A 19,048-nucleotide genomic window follows, 5' to 3' on the forward strand; every position below is an offset into this window, starting at 1 on the left:
ATTTATAAATCTCCCAAAGTTTCCAAATATTTGCCATCTATCTAATCTATCATCTATCATCATCTATCATCTATCTACCTATGTTTATTTTTTTATTATGTTATGTTAATCACCACACATTACATCATTAGTTTTTGATGTAGTGTTCCATGATTCATTGTTTGTGCATAACACCCAGTGCTCCATGCAGAATGTGCCCTCCTTAATACCCATCACCAGGCTAACCCATCCCCCTACCGCCCTCCCCTCTAGAACCCTGTTTGTTTCTCAGAGTCCATCGTCTCTCATGGTTTGTCTCCACCTCCGATTTCCCCCCTTCATTTTTCCCTTCCTACTATCTTCTTTTTTCTTTTAACATATAATGTATTATTTGTTTCAGAGATACAGATCTGAAAATTCAACAGTCTTGCACAATTCACAGCGCTTACCAGAGCACATAACCTCCCCAGTGTCTATCACCCAGTCACCCCATCCCTCCCACCCCACCCCCACTCCAGCAACCCTCAGTTTGTTTCCTGAGATTAAGAATTCCTCATATCAGTGAGGTCATATGATACATGTCTTTCTCTGATTGACTTATTTCGCTCAGCATAATACCCTCCAGTTCCAGCTTTCTAATACAGACATCACCCTGCCCCCTGGATAACCGTGGAGAAGTCTCCACATGGCCATGCCTCTTGCTTTCCTCATCCGGACAAGGAGGCTACTCCTGGGAGGATGTCTGGAGGATTAGGTGAGATTAAATAAGATAATACACGTAAATCACTTAATGAGTTCTATTGTTAGCATGAAGGTCCCTGAAGGCAATATTTGTCTCTTGTGTGGGCGCCTGGTACGCAGCAGGTGCTCAGTAAACGCATGTAGAAAGAACGCTGAATGCACGAGGGGCCAGGCCGAGCAGAGTCTCTGCGTGAGGCTGTCAGGCAGGGCGTGGGGCAGGAGGGGTGCTGGAGGCCGGGGCACCACGGGGGAGTCAGAGGAAGGACGCTCACTTCTGCCAAGGGCAGGACTGCTCCTAAGCTCCAGACAGTGGGTGCCACATGGGAACGGCAGCCCAGAGATGCCACGTCTTCCAGTATTTTCTGACAAAATAGGAGGTCCAGATTTTTATGTGAACTTAACTCAGGTTTAAAAATTGACAGCTAGGGCGCCTGAGTGGCCTAGTTGGTTAAGCATCTGCCTTCGGCTCAGGTCATGGTCCCAGGGTCCTGGGATCAAACCCTGCATCGGGCTCCCTGCTCAATGAGGAGTCTGCTTCTCCCTCTGCCTCTTCTCTCTGCTTGTGATCTCTCTTGCTCTCTCAAATAAATGAATAAAATCTTAAAAAAAAAAAAAAGTTGACAACTAATCTGATTACTAAAAAAGCAGGCCAATTAGAACTAATAAACTCAGCTGAGTCACAGGATACAAAATCAACATGTAAAAATCAGCTGTTCTTCAGGATGCCTGTGCGGGCTCAGTTAAGTGTCCAACTCTCGGTTTCGGCTCAGGTCATGATCTCAGGGTCGTGAGATCGAGCCCTGCGTCAGGCTCTGTGCTCAGCACAGAGTGTGCTTGTCCCTCTCTGTCCTCCTCTGCTTCTCTCCCCACGATCCCTCTCTGAAATAAATAAAATCTTTAAAAAAGGCGGGGGGGCGCCTGAGTGGCCTAGTTGGTTAAGCATCTGCCTTCGGCTCAGGTCATGATCCCAGGGTCCTGGGACCAAGCCCCACATGGGGCTCCTTGCTCAGCAGGGAGTCTGCTTCTCGCTCTCCCTTTACCTGCTGCTCCCCCTGCTTGTGTGCTCTCTCTCTCTCCCCCTGTCAAATAAATAAATAAAACCTTTTTAAAAAATCTTTAAAAAAAAATCAGTTGTGCTTTTACACACTAACAATGAACAATCCAAAAAGGAAATTTAGGAAATAATTCCATTTACAATAGCATCAGAAGAATAAAATAGGAATAAACTTAATCAAGGAGGCAAAAGATCTGTACATTGAAAACTATAAATGTTGCTGGAATCAATTAAAGAAGACACTGATAAATGAAAAGACCCCGGGTGTCTCGGTGGCTCAGTGTCTGCCTTCGGCTCAGGTCATGATCCCAGGGTTCTGGGATTGGGCCCCATGTCGGGCTCCCTGCTCGGTGGGGAGCCTGCTTCTCCCTCTCCCTCTGTCCCTTCCCCTGCTTGTGCTCTCTCTCTCTCAAATAAATAAATAAAAATCTTAAAAAAAAAAAGACGTTCCATGTTCATGGATTGTCATTGTTAAGATGTCAGTCCCTACTACCCAAAGTGATCATCGGACTCAATGCAATCCCCATCAAAATTCCAATGACATTCTTTTGCAGAAATAGAAAAATCCATCCTAAAATTCATATAAAATCTCAAAGGACCCCAAATAGCCAAACCATACTTGCAAAAGAAGAGAAAGTTGGAGGTTTCACACTTCCTGATTTCAAAAGTTACTACAAAGCTGTAGCAATGAAAATTATGAAGTATTGGCATAAAGACAGACATAGAGACCAATGGAATAGAATAGACAACCCAGAAATAAGCCTTCACATACGTGGCCAATTGATTTTTGACAAGGGTGCCAAGACCATTCAATGGGGAAAGGACAGTCTTTTCAACAAATGGTGCTGGGAAACTGGACGTTCACATGGAAAAGAATGAAGTTGGACCCTTGCTTTACACCCCAGACAAAATTCACTCAAAAAAGATCAAAGACCTAAACGTAAAAGCTAAAATTATACAACTCTTAGAAGAAAACACAGAGGAAAACATTCACGGTCCTGGATTTGGCAGTGCTCTCTTGGATGGGATATCAACAGCACAGGCAAGAAAAGACCAAATAGATAAGCTGGACTTCATCAAAATAAAACCTTCTGTGCATCAAAAGACACCATCAACAGAGTAGAAAGGCGACCCACGGAATGGGGGACACTATCTGCAAATCACATACTGATAAGGGGTTAATATTCAGAATGCAGAGAGAACTCCTACAACTCAACCACAAAAACAAAAACAAAAACAAACAGTTCAGAATGGGCAAAGGACTTGAACGGACATTTCTCCAAGGAAGACAGACACATGGCCAATAAGCACAGGAAAAGATGCTCAACATCACTAGTCATTAGGGAGATGCTAATCAAAGCCACAATGAGATACCACTTCACACCCATTATGATGGCTATTAATTAAAAAAAAATACCTCAGAAAATAACAAATATTGTTGGGAATGTGGAGAAACTGCTGGTGGGAATGTAAAATAGTATACCCGCTATGGAAAACAGGACAGTAGATTACTCAAACGATTTTAACTAGAACTACCATATGATCCAGCAATTCTACTTCAGGGTATTTACCCAAAAGGAATGAAAATATCTTTAAGTGATATCTGCACACCCATGGTCATAGCAGCATTATTCATAATAGCTAAAATGGGGAAGCAACCCGAGTGTCCACTGATGAACAGATAAGCAAAGTGTGGTGTATCCATACAATGGAATATTATTCTGCCTTAAAAAGGAAGGAAATCCTGGGGCGCCTGGGTGGCTCAGGTCATGATCCTGGGGTCCTGGGATCAAGCCCGTGTTGGGCTCCCTGCTCAGCAGGGGAGTCTGCTTCTCCCTTTCCCTCTGCTCCTCACCTCCACCTTGTACTCACACACATACTCTCTCTCTCAAATAAATAAAATCTTAAAAAAAAAAAAAAAGGAAATCCTGCCATTTGCAACAGCATGGATGAACTTGGAAAGCATCATGGTAAGTGAAATAAGCCAGTCACAAAAGACAAATACTATGATTCCACTTATATGAACCACCGGGAATAGCTAAATTCACAGAGACAGAGAGTAGAATGGTGGGTGGCAGGGGCTGGGGGAGAGGGGTGGGGGAGTGGGTAGTTGGTATTTAATGGGAACAGTTTTAGGTTTGCAAGGTGAAAAGAGTTCTGGGGATGGATGGTGGTGATGGTTGCACAACAGTGTGAATACACTTAATACCACTTCAAAACGGCCGCAATGGTAAATTTTATGTTATGTGTATTCTATCACAGTGTTTTTAATTGTTAAAAGAAGAGAAACAAAGCAGGCAAACAAGACACCTTTGAAGGCTAGATCTTGGCTGCCAGTCTGTGGCCTCTGAGCACAATTTTTTGAGGTTCTACCTTGAGGTTCAAGGGCAATGCAAGGAGTGCAGTCTGGAACACTGGCAGGAGCCTTGGGGGTGTGGAGGCCACTGCTCCAGGGACATCCACAAAGGAGGGGGAGCTCGAGGCCACCAGGATGTGGCCCGGGGCTGCTGCTGCCAACACTGGGGAGGGTCATCCAGACCAACCACAGTCACATGTCAGTTGCCAGACCAACCACCAGCGGCCTCTGTGGCCTAGGTCAGCTGGATGCCCGAGGACTGGGGACCTGTCGTCCAACTGCTCCCCACAAGGAGCACGGTGGGTGCCCAGTAAATACAAATATCTCCATCTGACATTTATCAGCGGGTACACCTCCGAAGACTCTCGCAGCCCCCTGAAGCCTAGGTCCCAGCGGGGATAACGGCAGCCCCCTTTACTGAGTCAGCTTTGCCAGCAGGGCACGGGGACCTCCTAAGATCATCACTTTAACCCCCCAATTCTGTGAGGTAGATACCATTATTATCCCCACTTTCCAGGAAGAAAAACCGAGATTCCAAGAGATGAAGCCTTAGTTAAGCAACTTGCTCAAGGTCACCTGACCACTAAATGGTGGATGTCGGATTGAAACTTGGGTCCGTGGGACCCCCATGGGACCCTCAAACTCCACTACCAGGGCTACACTGCCTTTCAGGAAGAGTAACATGGGAAGGCAGCCACATCCAGAAGGCAGGTCTAGACAAGGCTGGGAATAGGGCACCATGAGCATGAGGCAGAGTGTCCATCTCTTTTCTTAGATGAGCAACATTTAGAAGAGCAGGAGGGTCGGTCTGGGTCAAACCATAGTGAGGCCCACAGGAGACCAGAGCATGCAGAAGCGATACTTCACGAGGCGCAGCACTTTATCGTTTGTCATCCATTTTTCTGTCCAGTCTGACGACTGAGCTAGCCGCTAACCACAGAGCACCCTGTATCAGCCCCAGTTCAGAGAACGGTAAATGAAGGCCCAGAGAGGCAGTGACTTCCTACAGCTGCCCGGCTAGCATGTGGCGTGGCTGGGACTGGACCCCTGTTCGTGTGATTCCAGATCCAAAGCTCTTCCCAGTAAAGATGGTGGTGGTGGCAGCAACACCAACATAATCGGCTCAGCTCATCAGGTGCTATGATGTCCATTTTACAGATGGAGAAACTGAGGTGCAGAATGGCAAATAACCAGCCCAAGGTCACACAGCTGAGTAGTGCCCAAAGTCAGGATTCAAACCTGGCCCCTGGCCCATGTGGTTGGACATAGCTCCACAGAGTTGGACCCTCCGAAGAGGAGCCCAGAGACCTGGAGCTTCAGGGGCATCCCCTGAAATTTTCAGGAAAGAACTGGCAGTGAGGAAATTCAAGGATAAAACTCGAGCAAAGATGAGGAACCGTTTGGAATTCTCCCAGTCGTCCAGGGGAGCTGGGGATGGGAGAGGACAGGGCCTGGGAAGGTCTGGAAAGCTGGCGCACAAAGATACCAAAAGGCTAAGATGCTTCACCTTCAACTTGCCCTGTAAAAAGTAAGTAGATTTTGCTAAATGGGGGCGCCTGGCTGGCTCAGTCCATTAAGCATCTGCCTTTGGCTCAGGTCTTGATCTCTGGGTCCAGGGATCGAGCCCTGCCCTGCGTTGGGCTCCGTGCTCGGTGGGGAGGCTTCTTCCCTCCCACCCCCGACTTGTGCTCACTCTCTCTTTCAAATAAATAAATAAAATCTTTACAAGAAATAAAAAAGTAAAAGAAAAAAAATTTTAATTTGTTTAAAGTTATGAAAGGCCATGTATTGTGATGATTTCATTTCTACGAAGTGTTCAGAAAAGGCAAATCTGTATAAACAGAAAGCAGATCCCTGGTTTCCAGAGGTGGTGGGGCGGGCGGGGGTGGGGGGGAAAGGAGAGTGACTAAATAGGCCTTTTTACGGTGATGGAAATGTTCTGAAATTAGATGGTGGTGTTGGTCACATCACCGTCTTAATATACTTAAGACCTTTAAATTGTACACCTTAAAGGGGTAAATTTTGTGGTATGTGAATTATATTTCAGTAAAGCCCTTTAAAAAAAAAAAAAACTTTTTTAAAAATGAAGTGCCAGGACAGTCTAACCTGGAGAAGGTCAGGGAAAGAAGAGCTGCTGACAAGCTCTTGCCACGGGCCAGGCAAGTCCTGCAGGTGTGAGCCCTGGACCAGCCCCCAGCCCCACAGGGCTACCCAAACCTTGGTTCCGCCCCTCTACTCATCTTGCTCCTCCTGCCACAGTCCCTTTGCACAGACTGTTCTCTCAGCCCAGAACCCACTTCCTCTGCTTTGTGCCAGACCTTAGCTCCAGCACTGCTTTCTCAAGGAGGCTGTCCCTGACCTCCCCGACCGGTCCTGATGTCCCAGACAAAGGCCTCTGGTACAAGCCCTCCTGCCCTGTGCGTGCCCACCTGGAAAGCCCTTGTTACTCTTCGAACTTAACATGGGTGCGTGTAACAAATGTCTGTCCTCTGACCCTAGACCGCAGCCTCCAGAGGCCAGGGCGTGCCTGCACACCTGGACGTCCCCAGTGGTTAGCTTGGTGCCCAGTGGATCCCAGGCACTCCGCAAACATCTGAGAGAGGGAGGCAGAGGGACGCTGCAGGAGGCAACAGAGACACAAAGTTGGTGTGTCACCCTGCCGAGAGGAGCCCCCGACAGTGAGGCAGACAGGCCCAGAGGTAGCAAACAAGGGCGTCAGTATAGCAGAGGGAGACACAGGGCACTAGGGCCGCCCCAAGGAGGCCCACCTGACTCAGCAAGGGGCAAGTGGTCAGAACAGACAGTTCTTGAGAAGAGGATACACCTGTACGGTGGGAAAAAATGCTGCATTGAAAAAAATGCATGAAAGTAATCTGCTGCTCCCTGGAACCGAGAACAAGTCACGGTATTCAGTGATGTTCCCCCAAGCAGAAGGCCCACATGCTGGGTCACCACAGAGAAAGAACTTGGCCCCACCTGAAGGCAGGCCTTTCAACAGAGAGCCCTGAGTTCAGGGCACGGATCCGAGGCAGAGATGATGTAGAGACAGGGTGGGGGGCTTTGGGGAAGTGGGGAAGTGGGGAAGGTCACACAGACACAAAAGACAGACACTGACCGTGGCTGTGGGGGGAGCTGAGCCCCCGGACAGGGGCCTCAGGGCCCACGTGCAGGTGGGGAGGGAGGGCCCATGGTCAGCCCCAGAGGGCATGCAGCTCAGAGTCTGCACGTGTCCTCCTGGCCAGCCAAGGAAGGAGACAGTGCTTGCCAGCATACACCTGAGGCCCTCCCTGGCTTCCAGAAGTCTGAGAGCTCCTCCTCCCATGTGCACTCCCACCAGCCTTCCCTGGGGTCACCTCTGCAGTGAATTCTGTCTACTAGGACCGCCCGGTAGTTGGACGGGGTGGACTCCGCAGCGGCCGCAGGGCTGAAAGCACCCCTGTACCTCCCCGCTTCACTCACTCTGCACACGCAGCCTATGCTGCGAGGAATGGGGCACAAGGAGGAGCAGGAGGGGAGACCCAGGCCTCTGGCTCTTACCACCTTGCCCTCTCGCGCATTCCTGAGCCAAGGGGGGGAACCCTATCTGTCCGTCGTGCCAGTGGCCTGGTCGGTTGGTTCTAGGGGCCCCAAGCAGTGTCCTCTGCCCTGCCCCACGGTGGGCAGTGGCCTCTGCCATCCCATCCTCCCCAGGTACCTGGTTCTGCAGCTGGGTGGATGTGGCTTGCTGGTCACTGTCTCGGAGGGCCAGCCCCTCCTGCAGCCGGGCTTTCTCTTCCTGCAGCTGGGACATGGTCACCACCATCCTATGTACCATGGGGGCCGCACCCGGCCGCCCCGCCAGGCTCGAGCACCTCCCGCTGCCAAAGAGCCGCCCACCTATGAGCAAAGTAGTGGCCAATCAGCAGGACAGCCGAGGACCCACCCTGGCTGAGGAGAGGGGGCCCGTCGGGGCAGGGCAGACCATCGGGGATGGGGCGGGGATGCAAGCCGATGGGCCGGAGGCCGGGGGCTGCAGGAGCATGGGTGAGCCAGGGGCTCCAGGGGCTCCAGGGCCTCCCCTAGAGGAAGCCACGCCCGCGGGCAGCTTCTGGGAGACAGATCGCCTGGATCAGGACTTAGGAAAGCAACTTTCACCCTATACCCCTCAAAGCGTGTGTCCTAGGTCTGACGGGCCATCCCCTCTCCACGGCCAGGCTGCAAGGAACCGCAGCTGAGAAAGACACGGCTTCTGGCAACAGGTGATGAAGAGTCTGGGGTTCTCTCTCCAGAAAACACTCTTCTTGGGAGAATATGATTTCTTTAAACCCCAACCCCCCTCTAGAGCACAGAAGAGAGGCAGAGGCTCCCCAGTCTGTCCTCTGACCTCCGCAGGGAGTGATACCTGCACACAGAGAAGGGGTGAGGGGAGGGTGTGCGGGCACAAGGGACAGCGAGACCAGGACACATGGACACAGACAGAGCATGTGAGCAGGAACACAGCCAGGCCTGCTCTGGGCCGACACCTGCACTGAGCACAGGGACTGCACAGGCACGAGGAAGAGATAAATACTGGGGGGGAGGGGGGCCTCCACCTGAGTCCTCCTCCTGCCACGGCCTTCCACTGTCCTGTCACCAGGAGGAGAGAAACAGACAGACGCACGGAAGGACAAAGACACAGAATCAAGGGCCATGACCTGCTAATAGGGCCTGGGATGTATGTCATAGCTTGCTTGGAGGACACCAAGAAGGGTCACCGTCTCGGCGAGGAGCTGGGGGTGTGCAGAGGTGGGGCAGAGGAGAGGGGGTAAGGGCAGGAGATTTGCCTCTCCCCTCGGGTAGCCCAAACGGAGACCTGGCCAAAGCCCCAGGAGGCAGAAAGAAGCGTCCAAGAGTTTAGTGTGACAAGTGGCATCTGTTGACCCCAGGCCTCCACTCTGAGAGCAGCAGGGCTTCTGGGCTCCCCCACACTATACCCCGGGAGCCACAGCTGAGAGGCAGGACTCCCAGGGGCTCTGCGTCTGAAGTCACACCCCCTACTGGCAGCTTCCACCCACCAGGAGGGGGCAGATGTGCTCACTGAGACTTCAGAGAGGCCAAAATAGAGCTTCCGGGCTGGGCTGCATGTCTCAGCCCTGTCCCCAGGAGGGTGGGCCCTGAGAAGTCCCAGGTCCCGCTCTCCAGAGGGCAGGCGAAGCACACACAGGCTGGCTTTTCCCTTTCTCCCAGTCCCTTGCAAGAGCTGCAGCTCGAGACCCTCTGGGAAGCCAGAGCAGGTGCATGGCCAGCTGGCTCGTGGCCCCGGCCGTGGGGCCTGCATGGGACGCAGCAGGTGTATCACACGCAGTTGGCCAAGCTTCTGCTCCCTGTTCTAGAGAGAGTGAGGTCAGATGGATGCTTCCAGGCCTGCACACGGGGCTGCCATGAGCAGCATGTGACCAGCATGGCCCTCAGCCCTCTGCAAACTGCCATGGTGTGGTAGGGAACACACTAGACTCCCGGTCCCAAGAGCTAGTTCTGCCACCTACGAGATGGGAGGCTGGGGCCCCTGGGGTCCTCCTTTGTGAAATGGGGACACTGGTCCTTGCCCATAGAGGCAACCTTGGAAAAGGAGCCTGGAATCCATGAGGGATGCACAGAAGTGTCACCCAACAGGCCGCAGGGCTCGGATGAGACATGGAATCGTTTTTCTCATCCAGGATACTGAGAAGGTTCGGAGACCCCTGGAGCCCACACAGGGCTTCATCCTGACCTCAGCACAGGGCCACAGCCAGGGGAGCTGAAACGGGGCCTGGAGAGCACTTGCCAGGGGAGAAAAGACCTTCAAGGAGCTAAGGGAGGTCGGAGGAGGAGGGAGAGGTGAGATCAAAGGGGCACTTAGGGACGCGGGACAGAAGGGGTCTTGGCGCCGAGAAGGCTGCACGCCCCTCTTAGTGAGCCAGTTGTCAGTGCAAGTCGTCAAAAGAGAGTGTGCCTCAGAGACCCTGCCTGCACACCGCCCCCACGGTCACTCAGGCGCGGGGACACTGAGGTCCGGCTCTCAGTCCCCACTCTTCACAGGAGCTGGTCTCCCTCTTCTCCACAAATTAGGAGATCCAGCTTGACTGGCTGGACGGTGCACCCCTTCCCAAGGCCCGTCTGCCCACACCTCGGCCAGACCCCGGCACCTGCCCCTGAACACCAGACAGGCGACCGCGGCTCTGGGACAACCCCAGAGAAGGCAATGGCTCCTTCCACCCCACAGCGGGCTCAGAACCACCAATCGACCCCTGCTGACGAGAGGAAGAAAGCAAGAGAAAGCTTTCTCTCCACACCTTCTTGGCTGTCCCCTGGGGCTCCTTGAGGATGCTTTTTCCCAATTACTGCTGTGCTCGGGCTTCCCGCTAGGGGACCCCACAAAGGGGGCCCGTGGACTCTTCCAGAACCAGTCATCCTGGACAGAGAAGAAGGGAGCCACCAGCTCCTCTATCCTGGCCTTGTGGCAGCAGGGGACCCACAGCTAAGGGGGATGGGTTCAGGCCTCTCTCGGCAGGCTGTGGCGTCTTTGAGGCTGCCACCCTTGGCCTGCTTTAGACGGGCACTGGGGAAAAGACAAAAAGCAGGGAAATTCAACCCCAGCCCACACGGGCCTCGCATCACTGGGTCGGGCCCTGGTGGCACCGGGAGGGGGGCATCCCTGGAGTAGGGGCGGGCGGGCTGGGGTCTCTGAGTTGAGTGGCCAGGTGGCCAGGATTTGGCTGGGCCACCTCCAGGTGAAGTGGAGAGCACGGGGGGACAGCTCCAACACCACAGGAGCCTCCCCTCCAGGGCCAGCTTCAGTGGGGGCTGTTCCAGGTTGGCGGGCAGGCCTGCTTTACCTGTTTTCTCTACATTCATGGTGCCACCAGCTTCCTGGGCCTCCCGGTCCCGCCTGGGGGCCGGCGCCTGCCTCTTCGGGAGCTTCTCCTCTTTCGTCCCCTGACTCTTGTTCTCGCACCCCTTGTCCAGGAGGGCTTGCTGCCAAGACACAACCAGAATCCTCACGTGAAGGGGACTGCAGAGGGGAAGGCACCCCTCCTGAGCCTGAGGACGCTGTGCTCCTGGAGCTGGTGAGCACCCCGGGCCCAGGGATCCATCACTCGCTGTGTGAGTGGGTGAGGACAATGAGGCCTGGGGTCTGGAAGAAATGTGCCCAGATGCCACGACAAGACAGTGGCAGCGTATTTTCTGGGCCCCCACTGGCAGCCAGCCATCTGCACCCATGAAGAAGGTTCTCAGGCACTTAGACGTTCTCACGTGAAACTCACTGGGCTATCCCTGCGGGGCTCTGTGGGATGTAAGCCGCCAGGGCAGCAACCTGCTTGCCTCAGGCCCACGGCCCCCCCATTCACAGGGCTGTCCAGCCCCACCAGGCACAATCCCCCCCAGGATGTCAGCTGCCCCCACCTACAGACGGCACCAGCTTGGGACTGCCAAGAGGGGGGCACACAGATCCACACGAGCAGGGGAAGGCCATGCCCCCCCATCTCCTGGTCAAGGAGAAACCGAGGCGAAGAAGGCTGAGGTAGAATAGGCCACCGGACAGGCAGGGAGAGAGGCGGGGAGGGACAGAAAGAATCATCCAGAGATGATGCCGCTCACGTAGAAAGACATCCAAAGCAAGCCGCAGAACCACATGGATAGTGTAATCCCATCTGACGATAAGACAAATAAAACAGGCCTCAAAAAAAAAAAAAAATCTGGGGGACTGTATAGACAATGGTTCTCTCTGGGAGGTCAGGTGATGCAGCAGCTAGGAGGAGAAACGTGCATCATTTAAACTTTTGGGCGAGTAAAAAGAAACTTAACCATGAGAATGTGGGAAGAAGGGAAAGGAGTCTTCATATTTCATTTTGAACCTTTTCTCGGCATTTGTATTTTCAGGCTTATAAGCATCTACAGTGTTCTGTTTTATTTTTTAATGTCAATGGAAATTATCTGGGAAGGGGAGTACAAACATATTTTATTTTATTTTATTTTATTAAGTTTTATTTAAGTAACCTCTACACCCAACATGGGGCTCGAACTCACGACCCAGAGATCCAGAGTCGCATGCTCTTCTGACTGAGCCAGCCAGGTACCCCTACAGACACTTTTTTGCGTGTCTTTGTGCCTTCTGTATTTGAAACAAAAGACAAATGCTCTGTTTAAAAGAATGCTCCGAGAAAGGGGAACCCTTTTACACTGCTGGTGGGACTGTAAGCTGGGGTAGCCACTCTGGAAAAACAGTATGGAGGTTCCTTAAGAAGTTGAAAATAGAGCTGCCCCATGACCCAGCAATTGCACTACTGGGTATTTACCCCAAAGATACAAATGTAGTGATCTGAACGGGCACGTGCACCCCAATGTTTATAGCAGCAATGTCCACAATAGCCAAACTGTGGAAAGAGCCTAGATGTCCATCAACAGATGAATGGATAAAGAAGATGTGGTATATATATATACAATGGAATATTATGCAGCCATCAAAAAAACAAAATCTTGCCATTTGCAACCGTGGATGGAACTAGAGGGTATTATGCTAAGTGAAATAAGTCAATTAGAGAAAGATAATTATCATATGATCTCACTGACATGAGGAATTTGAGAAACAAGGCAGAGGATCATAGGGGAAGGGAGGGAAAAATAAAATAAGACAAAGTCAGAGAGGGAGACAAACTATAAGAGACTCTTAACTACAGGAAACAAACTGAGGGTTGCTGGAGGGGACAGGGGCGGGGGAAATGGAGTCACTGGGTGACGGGCATGAAGGAGGGCACGTGATGTGATGAGCACTGGGTGTTACATACAACCGATGAATCACTGACCTCTACCTCTGAAACTAATAATACACTGTACGTTAATTAATTGAATGTAAATAAAATTAAAAAAAAATAAAAATTAAAAAAAAAAGAAAACAAAATAAAAGAACGCTCTGAGTCTGGAGTCAGAAAGCACCGGGTGTGAAGGCCGGCTGGGCCTCGTGTGTGCTGTGTGGCTCCGGGCAAGTTACTGTCCTTCCCTGAAGCTTCATTTTCCCCATTCCTAAAATAGAAATCTTACCAGCCACCTGATGCCCCTGGCGTGAAGGGAAACTGCAGGAACTTGTGCAAAGTTCTCCAAGCGGCTGGTGCACAGTAAGAACCAGATGTCAGGTTAGCATAATATTCTTTCTGTACTTTTCCATGTTGTTGTTTTTATTATGGCTTTTGTAACCCCAAATCCAACAAACAGAGAAAAGAAAGAGGAAAGCCACATCAGCAGCCTCGTTCACCACGTCTGACTCCCTCCCTCTCTCTCTCTCTTTCTCTCTCTCTCTCTCTCTCTCTCTCTCTCTCTCTCGACCTCATGTTCTACTTGAGAAGGAAGGGTGGTGAGCACAATCTCTCGTATGTAGGAAAACTCCTCCCCCCGACTTTATTTGGCCTGCACCCCCCCCCCCCCACCGCCGACCAACTGCCACACCATCCCGAGCAGGCTTGTCAGCGGTGGTGGCAATGACAGCAGCTGGGAGTTTCCAATTGCCACCAGAGCAAAGGTTACACTATTTCTGGCCCATTGGCCAAGCCACAGGAAGGGAACCCGGGGCTGGGGGGGGGGGGGGGGGGGGGGTGTTGGGAATTTCTGCAGCACCTCCAGAGGGAGCATCTCAGGTTTTAACTACTTGAGAGGCTGGGGCAGGGAGGTGGTTCCCTAAGCCTACCAGGTCACCCCACAGTGCCTGGGTCCCTCCTTCAGCCCCACAGCCCTGACCTCGAAGTACCTATAAACATAATGGAGCTTCACGAGGGCCCAGAAGGACACCAACATGGAAACTGGTTGCTGACAGGAGCTTCTCAGAGATTCTCAGCAGATCTGCTGACCCCAGGACTCGGCAGCAACCACAACCCAACACCCCATAATCAAAATTCAAGAAGAGAGCCACCGCCCAGCTCAAGGCAGCCGGTTTCTGACCACCTCCTGATTTAACTACCAATGGCTCAAGTCAGAGAAAAAAAAAAGGGTTCTCTGGTTTCTTTAACTGTTCCCACACCAGACCTGCTTTTCTTGCAGACCCTAAGATAAAAGAAGGACCGTTTGGTTCAGTTTGCACATGAACCACACAAGAAGGGCCGAGAAAAGCCTTGGAGCCCAAGACGGTCTCTGAAGCAACATGAAACCCTGGGCCATGTTCAGATCAGGACTCGGGGCCGCACGCCGCCTGGGCTCAGGACTTCCATCTGCATGAGGGAGGATATGCCCTCAAAGGGCACCTGGGTTTCCTGCACTCCATTCTGCCCCCCATTTGCCCATGTCCCTTCAATATGAGCCCTCTCCTGTACCATCCTTCTTGGGCAGGGAGCCTTCGCAACACAACACCCCCAAATAACTCTGGTCCTTCATCCAGACTGTCAGGTCTATTTCTCTGCTTTGGTGTGGGCCAGGACCGGGCACAGACACACTCTGTAAACATCTGTTAACAAATGTATTCATTTAAAAAGTACAGCGCCTGGACTATCCTGACATTGTTCCAAGTCAAGCTGCGTGGATGCATAGATATTTAAGGAGCTCACTGCAATCAGAAATGATACAGAGGACTGGTTAGATAATTTATGGTAAACCCTGAAGTAGAATATTTTGCAGCAGTTTAAAAGAATGAGGGAATCCTCTGTATATTGACATGCATGAAGATATAACCAAGACTTACTGTTGAGGGAAAGAGCTAGTCACAGAACAGTATGTACAAATAAATAATAAAGTTGTATAAATATAATTAAGTGGTCACATAGGAAAAATACATAAGCACCCAACTCTTAATAGTGGATTTCTCCAAGATACAGGACTACAGGAGGTATTCGGTTTCTAAATATTACATCCCTGTGTGAATTCTTTACACCATATGTTAGAAAGCTCGTCATGTGTAGTTATTCAGATCCCGGCTTGCTGTGTGACCAGTAGCAAGTTACTTAACCTCTCTGAGCCTCCATTACTTCATCCATACCACTCAGATAAAACAGTAACTGTGTCTTGAGATTGTTGAGTACTGATGTGAGATATATCACATAGTACCAGTGCCTGGTAGAAAGTCCGTGTCCAATAAATAGTGGTTATTATTACTATCACTATGTATTATCTCTATGACCAAATACACAAATATACGTAAAATTTGTCTTTTGAAAATCACTTGGTGATAACTGCAAGAGAAAAGAACCCAAGTTTTGGCAAAAATCCTCTGTCTAGCTCTGGATTCCCACGTCGAATAGGAAATACAAGTAGTGCCCCACGGATAAACATGCTCGAGTGGGGATTAACAGCTACCCCCAAACCTGCCTGTTTTCCTACTAGCTTCTCAGCGAAGGTCCCACATTTCTCACTTTAACACCTCAGCCAGGGTGTGGCTGAAAAGTTTCTGTCATCTCCTGTGAGATTTCCCCCCGAGATAACGTAATAAAGCAAACTGCTCCATTCACGCAGGCTCAGGGCGGATGTGCTGTGAGGACCTCAGCAAAGAGACGCACGGCAGGTCCCCGGCTAGCTCCCAGGGCTTCCTTCCCCAGACAGCCTGCTGGAGACCCAGCTGCAAAAGTTCAGAGAGCGAAGGCCCACCAGCCTGGCTCAGCCAGTCACCTTTCTGAAGGCCCCAGAGCTTACCTGCACGGTCAGGTAGAGCCTGTGGGGGCTCCCAGGGCCAGCCCAGTCCACGCTGAGGGCTCGGCACTGAGCGAGGGCCGGGCGAGCTGCACTTCGGGCACCGGAGTCCTCGTCACTGCTGACCGGGGTGTCTTTTCCACGCCCTGTCCCAGGACAGAGAATACAGGTAAGATGCTAGGCCCCTGGCTGAAGGCTGCTGGCCAGGACCCCTGGCTAGGGCCACCGCTGAGCTCTACTTCCCCACAGTCGGGGCCGGCCCAGGCGCAGCCAGGAGGGACTCACACGCCCTCACACGCCTGACCTACGCGGAGGGAAGGCCTGGCACCAGGCAGGGGCTGTGCTCCTTTCTTCCCAAAAGCCACCCCGAACTTCTCTTTAGCAAGGCACCCGAGGCCTCTGGGGTGGGGGGGTGCTCTCCACCCTCCACAGTGGCTTTTGGGGCTGGCACTTGCTCATGAACACCCTCTCCAGAGAGCAGCAAAGGGAAGCCGATGCGAACCGGGCTGCGCTCATCTTCCCCGGAGGTGAACCCCAGGCCCGTGGCTTTATTACCAAGGCCGCCTCTAGGTGGCAATTTCTTCCCTGCCTTCCTAAAGGCCAACTCCTGCTTCCCCGCAGCCTCCAAAAGCATATTCAGGCCTGGCTAAAGCACATCCCCTCGAACCTCTGACACAGTGCCTCCCTCATCGGCTGGGGCAGAGAGCTGACCGTGGTATGGCTACCCCATGTACCCCATCCCAACCCCCCACCAGGGCCTTACTGCTCTGCCCGATCCTCAGTTTCCTTGTCAATAATATGGGGACAAGGAACCAAGCTCAGAGTCCTGGGGCGAGGGTTACATGGAATGATACACATAACATGCTCACTCTGCACCAGGCACACAGAAAGTGGCCACGGATGCAGGCCCTTAGGGCCATAACCGCGGAGGGTTAATAACGTGCCCAGGGTCACACTGAGCCAGTATTGCGATCCCATGGGCTAACTCACCCTCTGCTTGCCTATCCCTCTGAAGGCAGAGGTAAGAGTCGGGGTGGGGGCGGAGGGGCCGGGGTGACCAAGCTGGCTGACACCCTACTCAGTGTTAGGCACTCTGCTTAGCATTTCACCCACGGGATTTCATTTGACCTTTGTCTTAAATTGTAAAAGTGGATTAGTCTGTATGGTCATATAATCTTCATAATACTCACTTAATAGATCAATATGTGTGCATGCCCACATACACAAGATCAGAAGGAACTATAAAAAATGCCCATTAAGAAGCTTATGGGTGATTTTTATTTTCTTTTTTATACTTTTCAGTGTTTTTTCTTTTGAGTGTTTTTTTTTAGTTTTTTAAAAAATTTTTTTAGTTTTTTAGTTTTTAGTTTTTTTTAGTTTTCCAAAGAAACGTGTTTTTGTCTCTTACTTGTTTCTTTCGCTTTTCTCTCCCTTTCTTTTTACCAAAAAAGCAATACTCATTCATATTACATCTGTAATCCTTAGGAAAACCTTGTGGGGTAGAGACCATCTTCATCCCCTTCCAGACAATTGAGGCTACCTGACCCAAAAGCCCAAGCTTTTCCCAGAGACCCCAGGGCCATCCCCAGACTCACTGTCCCCTGCAGAGAGACTTTGGAAGGTATCATTCCGGCGGCCACCAGTGGCACAAATGTGGTGGGAGAGAGGGGACTGAACAGGAGTTTGCTGTGTGGCCTCTCTAGGCCTCAGTTTCCCCTTTTGTACCTGGGGGTGGGGGCTTGGATCTGATGGCCCAGAGGGACTCTGCTAGCTGAGACAGGCTGGTAATCTAAACCCCTTTCTCTGTAGGTCAGGAATAACAGACAGTAAGCCCCTCAAGACATCTTGACTGAAGGCCCCTCTCTCCCTCCACACTTCCAGGAAGACTTGCCCAAGCCCAGCTCAGGAGACAGTCATGGGGCAGCTCCCCAGACCCGAAGATCCAGCCAGCACCAGAAATCAGATGTGCCGCTCACTTCTTGGCGTGTGAGGTACCAGGGGACATGACCCAGAAAGGAGAGCTGGTGTTGACAGCTCCCCCAGGGGGCCAACGAGGAGGGGGGCACACTCGGGGACTCCTTCACTGTCCACCTGCTGTCGGGGCCCCTACAGGAGCCGCCCCGGATGGCACCTGAAACCGAGCGCAGGGCACCCAAACCCGGCCGGGCCACGCTCCGGGGCGGCCTCGGTCGGCTCCTTGCGCCTCCGGCGGGCCGGCCGGCCGCGATCAGGTGTCAGCGCCGCGCAGGGCACCGGGCGGCCCCTTCACCTACCTTGTTTACCAGCCGCCGCAGAAACCGGAGCGAGAGCGCGAGCGCTCGGCCAGGGACCAAGGACGCGCCGCCTGCGCAGCGCCCCCCGCCCGGCCGGGTGGAGATCGCGTGGTTTGGGCGGCGTTGGCCCCCTGCTCCAGCGACCGCGTTGAAGTTTAACTCGGCGTCCAGGACCTCTCTTTACCGGCGGGCGCGGGGCAGGAGCGCCAGCGAGATTGACACCCCGACTGCGACTCCGCGCCGGCCCGCGGGCTGCCCGGCACCCTGTAATTACCTGACAGCTCTGACTGAGCCTAGGAACTTGCGAGAAAGCCCGGCCTCATCTCTGCTATCTGGAGGAAGGAAGGGAAATAAAGAGGCATTTTAAAAATGCGGACTCACCAGTTCTCAACCTCCCCGGGCCGGTGTATGGGAAAGGGCGGGCGGCCGGGCTGGCGGGGGCGGGGCGAGCCATCCCCGGCTCGGGCTCCCCGGCCCGGCCCACTCTCCACAGGCCGCGCAGCGAGGGCGTGGCTCCCAGGTTCCACGGCCGGCGAGACGGGACCATGGCCCGGGGCTCAGCGGCCTCCTCGGGGCGCCGGGCGGCCTGCGGACACAACAGGGGAGGCGAGGCTGAGCCGGCTGCCCGGCACCTGGGGGGAACCCATCAGAGCCCGCCTGCAACAGGGCCATCTGTTACCCCCAACTCCAATGCCACCTCCACCCGCCCCCGCCCCCCGCAAAGATCCCTGGGCTTGCGAGATGAAACAGAGCCCGTCATCATTTCAGGGTGCTTTTTCCCAAGTAAGGGGGCTCAAAAGTGGGTGAGGAGCCCATCAGGTGTGTCTGCAGCACACTGTGGAGACCTCACATCTCAGCTCCTCCGCTGGAAGCCTGGCAGCCTGAAGACACGCCAGGTCACAGCCCCTCACGGAGGTAGCCTGAGTCAACAGCATCTCCATAAATCTAATCAGAAGGGGCTGACTGTGGCCAGTGACAAGATAGTCTTGTATATATCAAATTCTCTTAAAGTCCACTCATTCTATTCAAGTAGCCTTCACTCTG

General features: G+C 52.6%; 1 protein-coding gene across 7 annotated transcripts in view; it reads right to left on the reverse strand.

Moving 5' to 3' along the window:
• The window catches only part of KIFC3 (kinesin family member C3), a 38,616-nt gene that overhangs the window by 15,903 nt on the left and 3,665 nt on the right, over positions 1-19,048 (reverse strand). For 2 of the 7 annotated variants that reach the window (XM_021705786.2, XM_021705785.2), the window contains exons 1-4: positions 18,386-18,553; positions 15,735-15,877; positions 10,964-11,102; positions 7,825-8,006 (exon numbers count right to left, since the gene is read on the reverse strand). In XM_021705786.2, the coding sequence (XP_021561461.1) occupies positions 7,825-8,006; positions 10,964-11,102; positions 15,735-15,877; positions 18,386-18,551 (630 nt within the window). In that variant the 5' untranslated portion in view covers positions 18,552-18,553. Of the gene's footprint in view, positions 1-7,824; positions 8,007-10,963; positions 11,103-15,734; positions 15,878-18,004; positions 18,283-18,385; positions 18,591-19,048 lie in introns of those variants that run through there. The other 5 variants (XM_021705788.2, XM_021705787.2, XM_021705789.2 and 2 more) reach the window with 4 other exon arrangements.

Source organism: Neomonachus schauinslandi, chromosome 16, assembly GCF_002201575.2.
Source record: "Neomonachus schauinslandi chromosome 16, ASM220157v2, whole genome shotgun sequence".
NCBI lineage: Eukaryota > Metazoa > Chordata > Mammalia > Carnivora > Phocidae > Neomonachus > Neomonachus schauinslandi.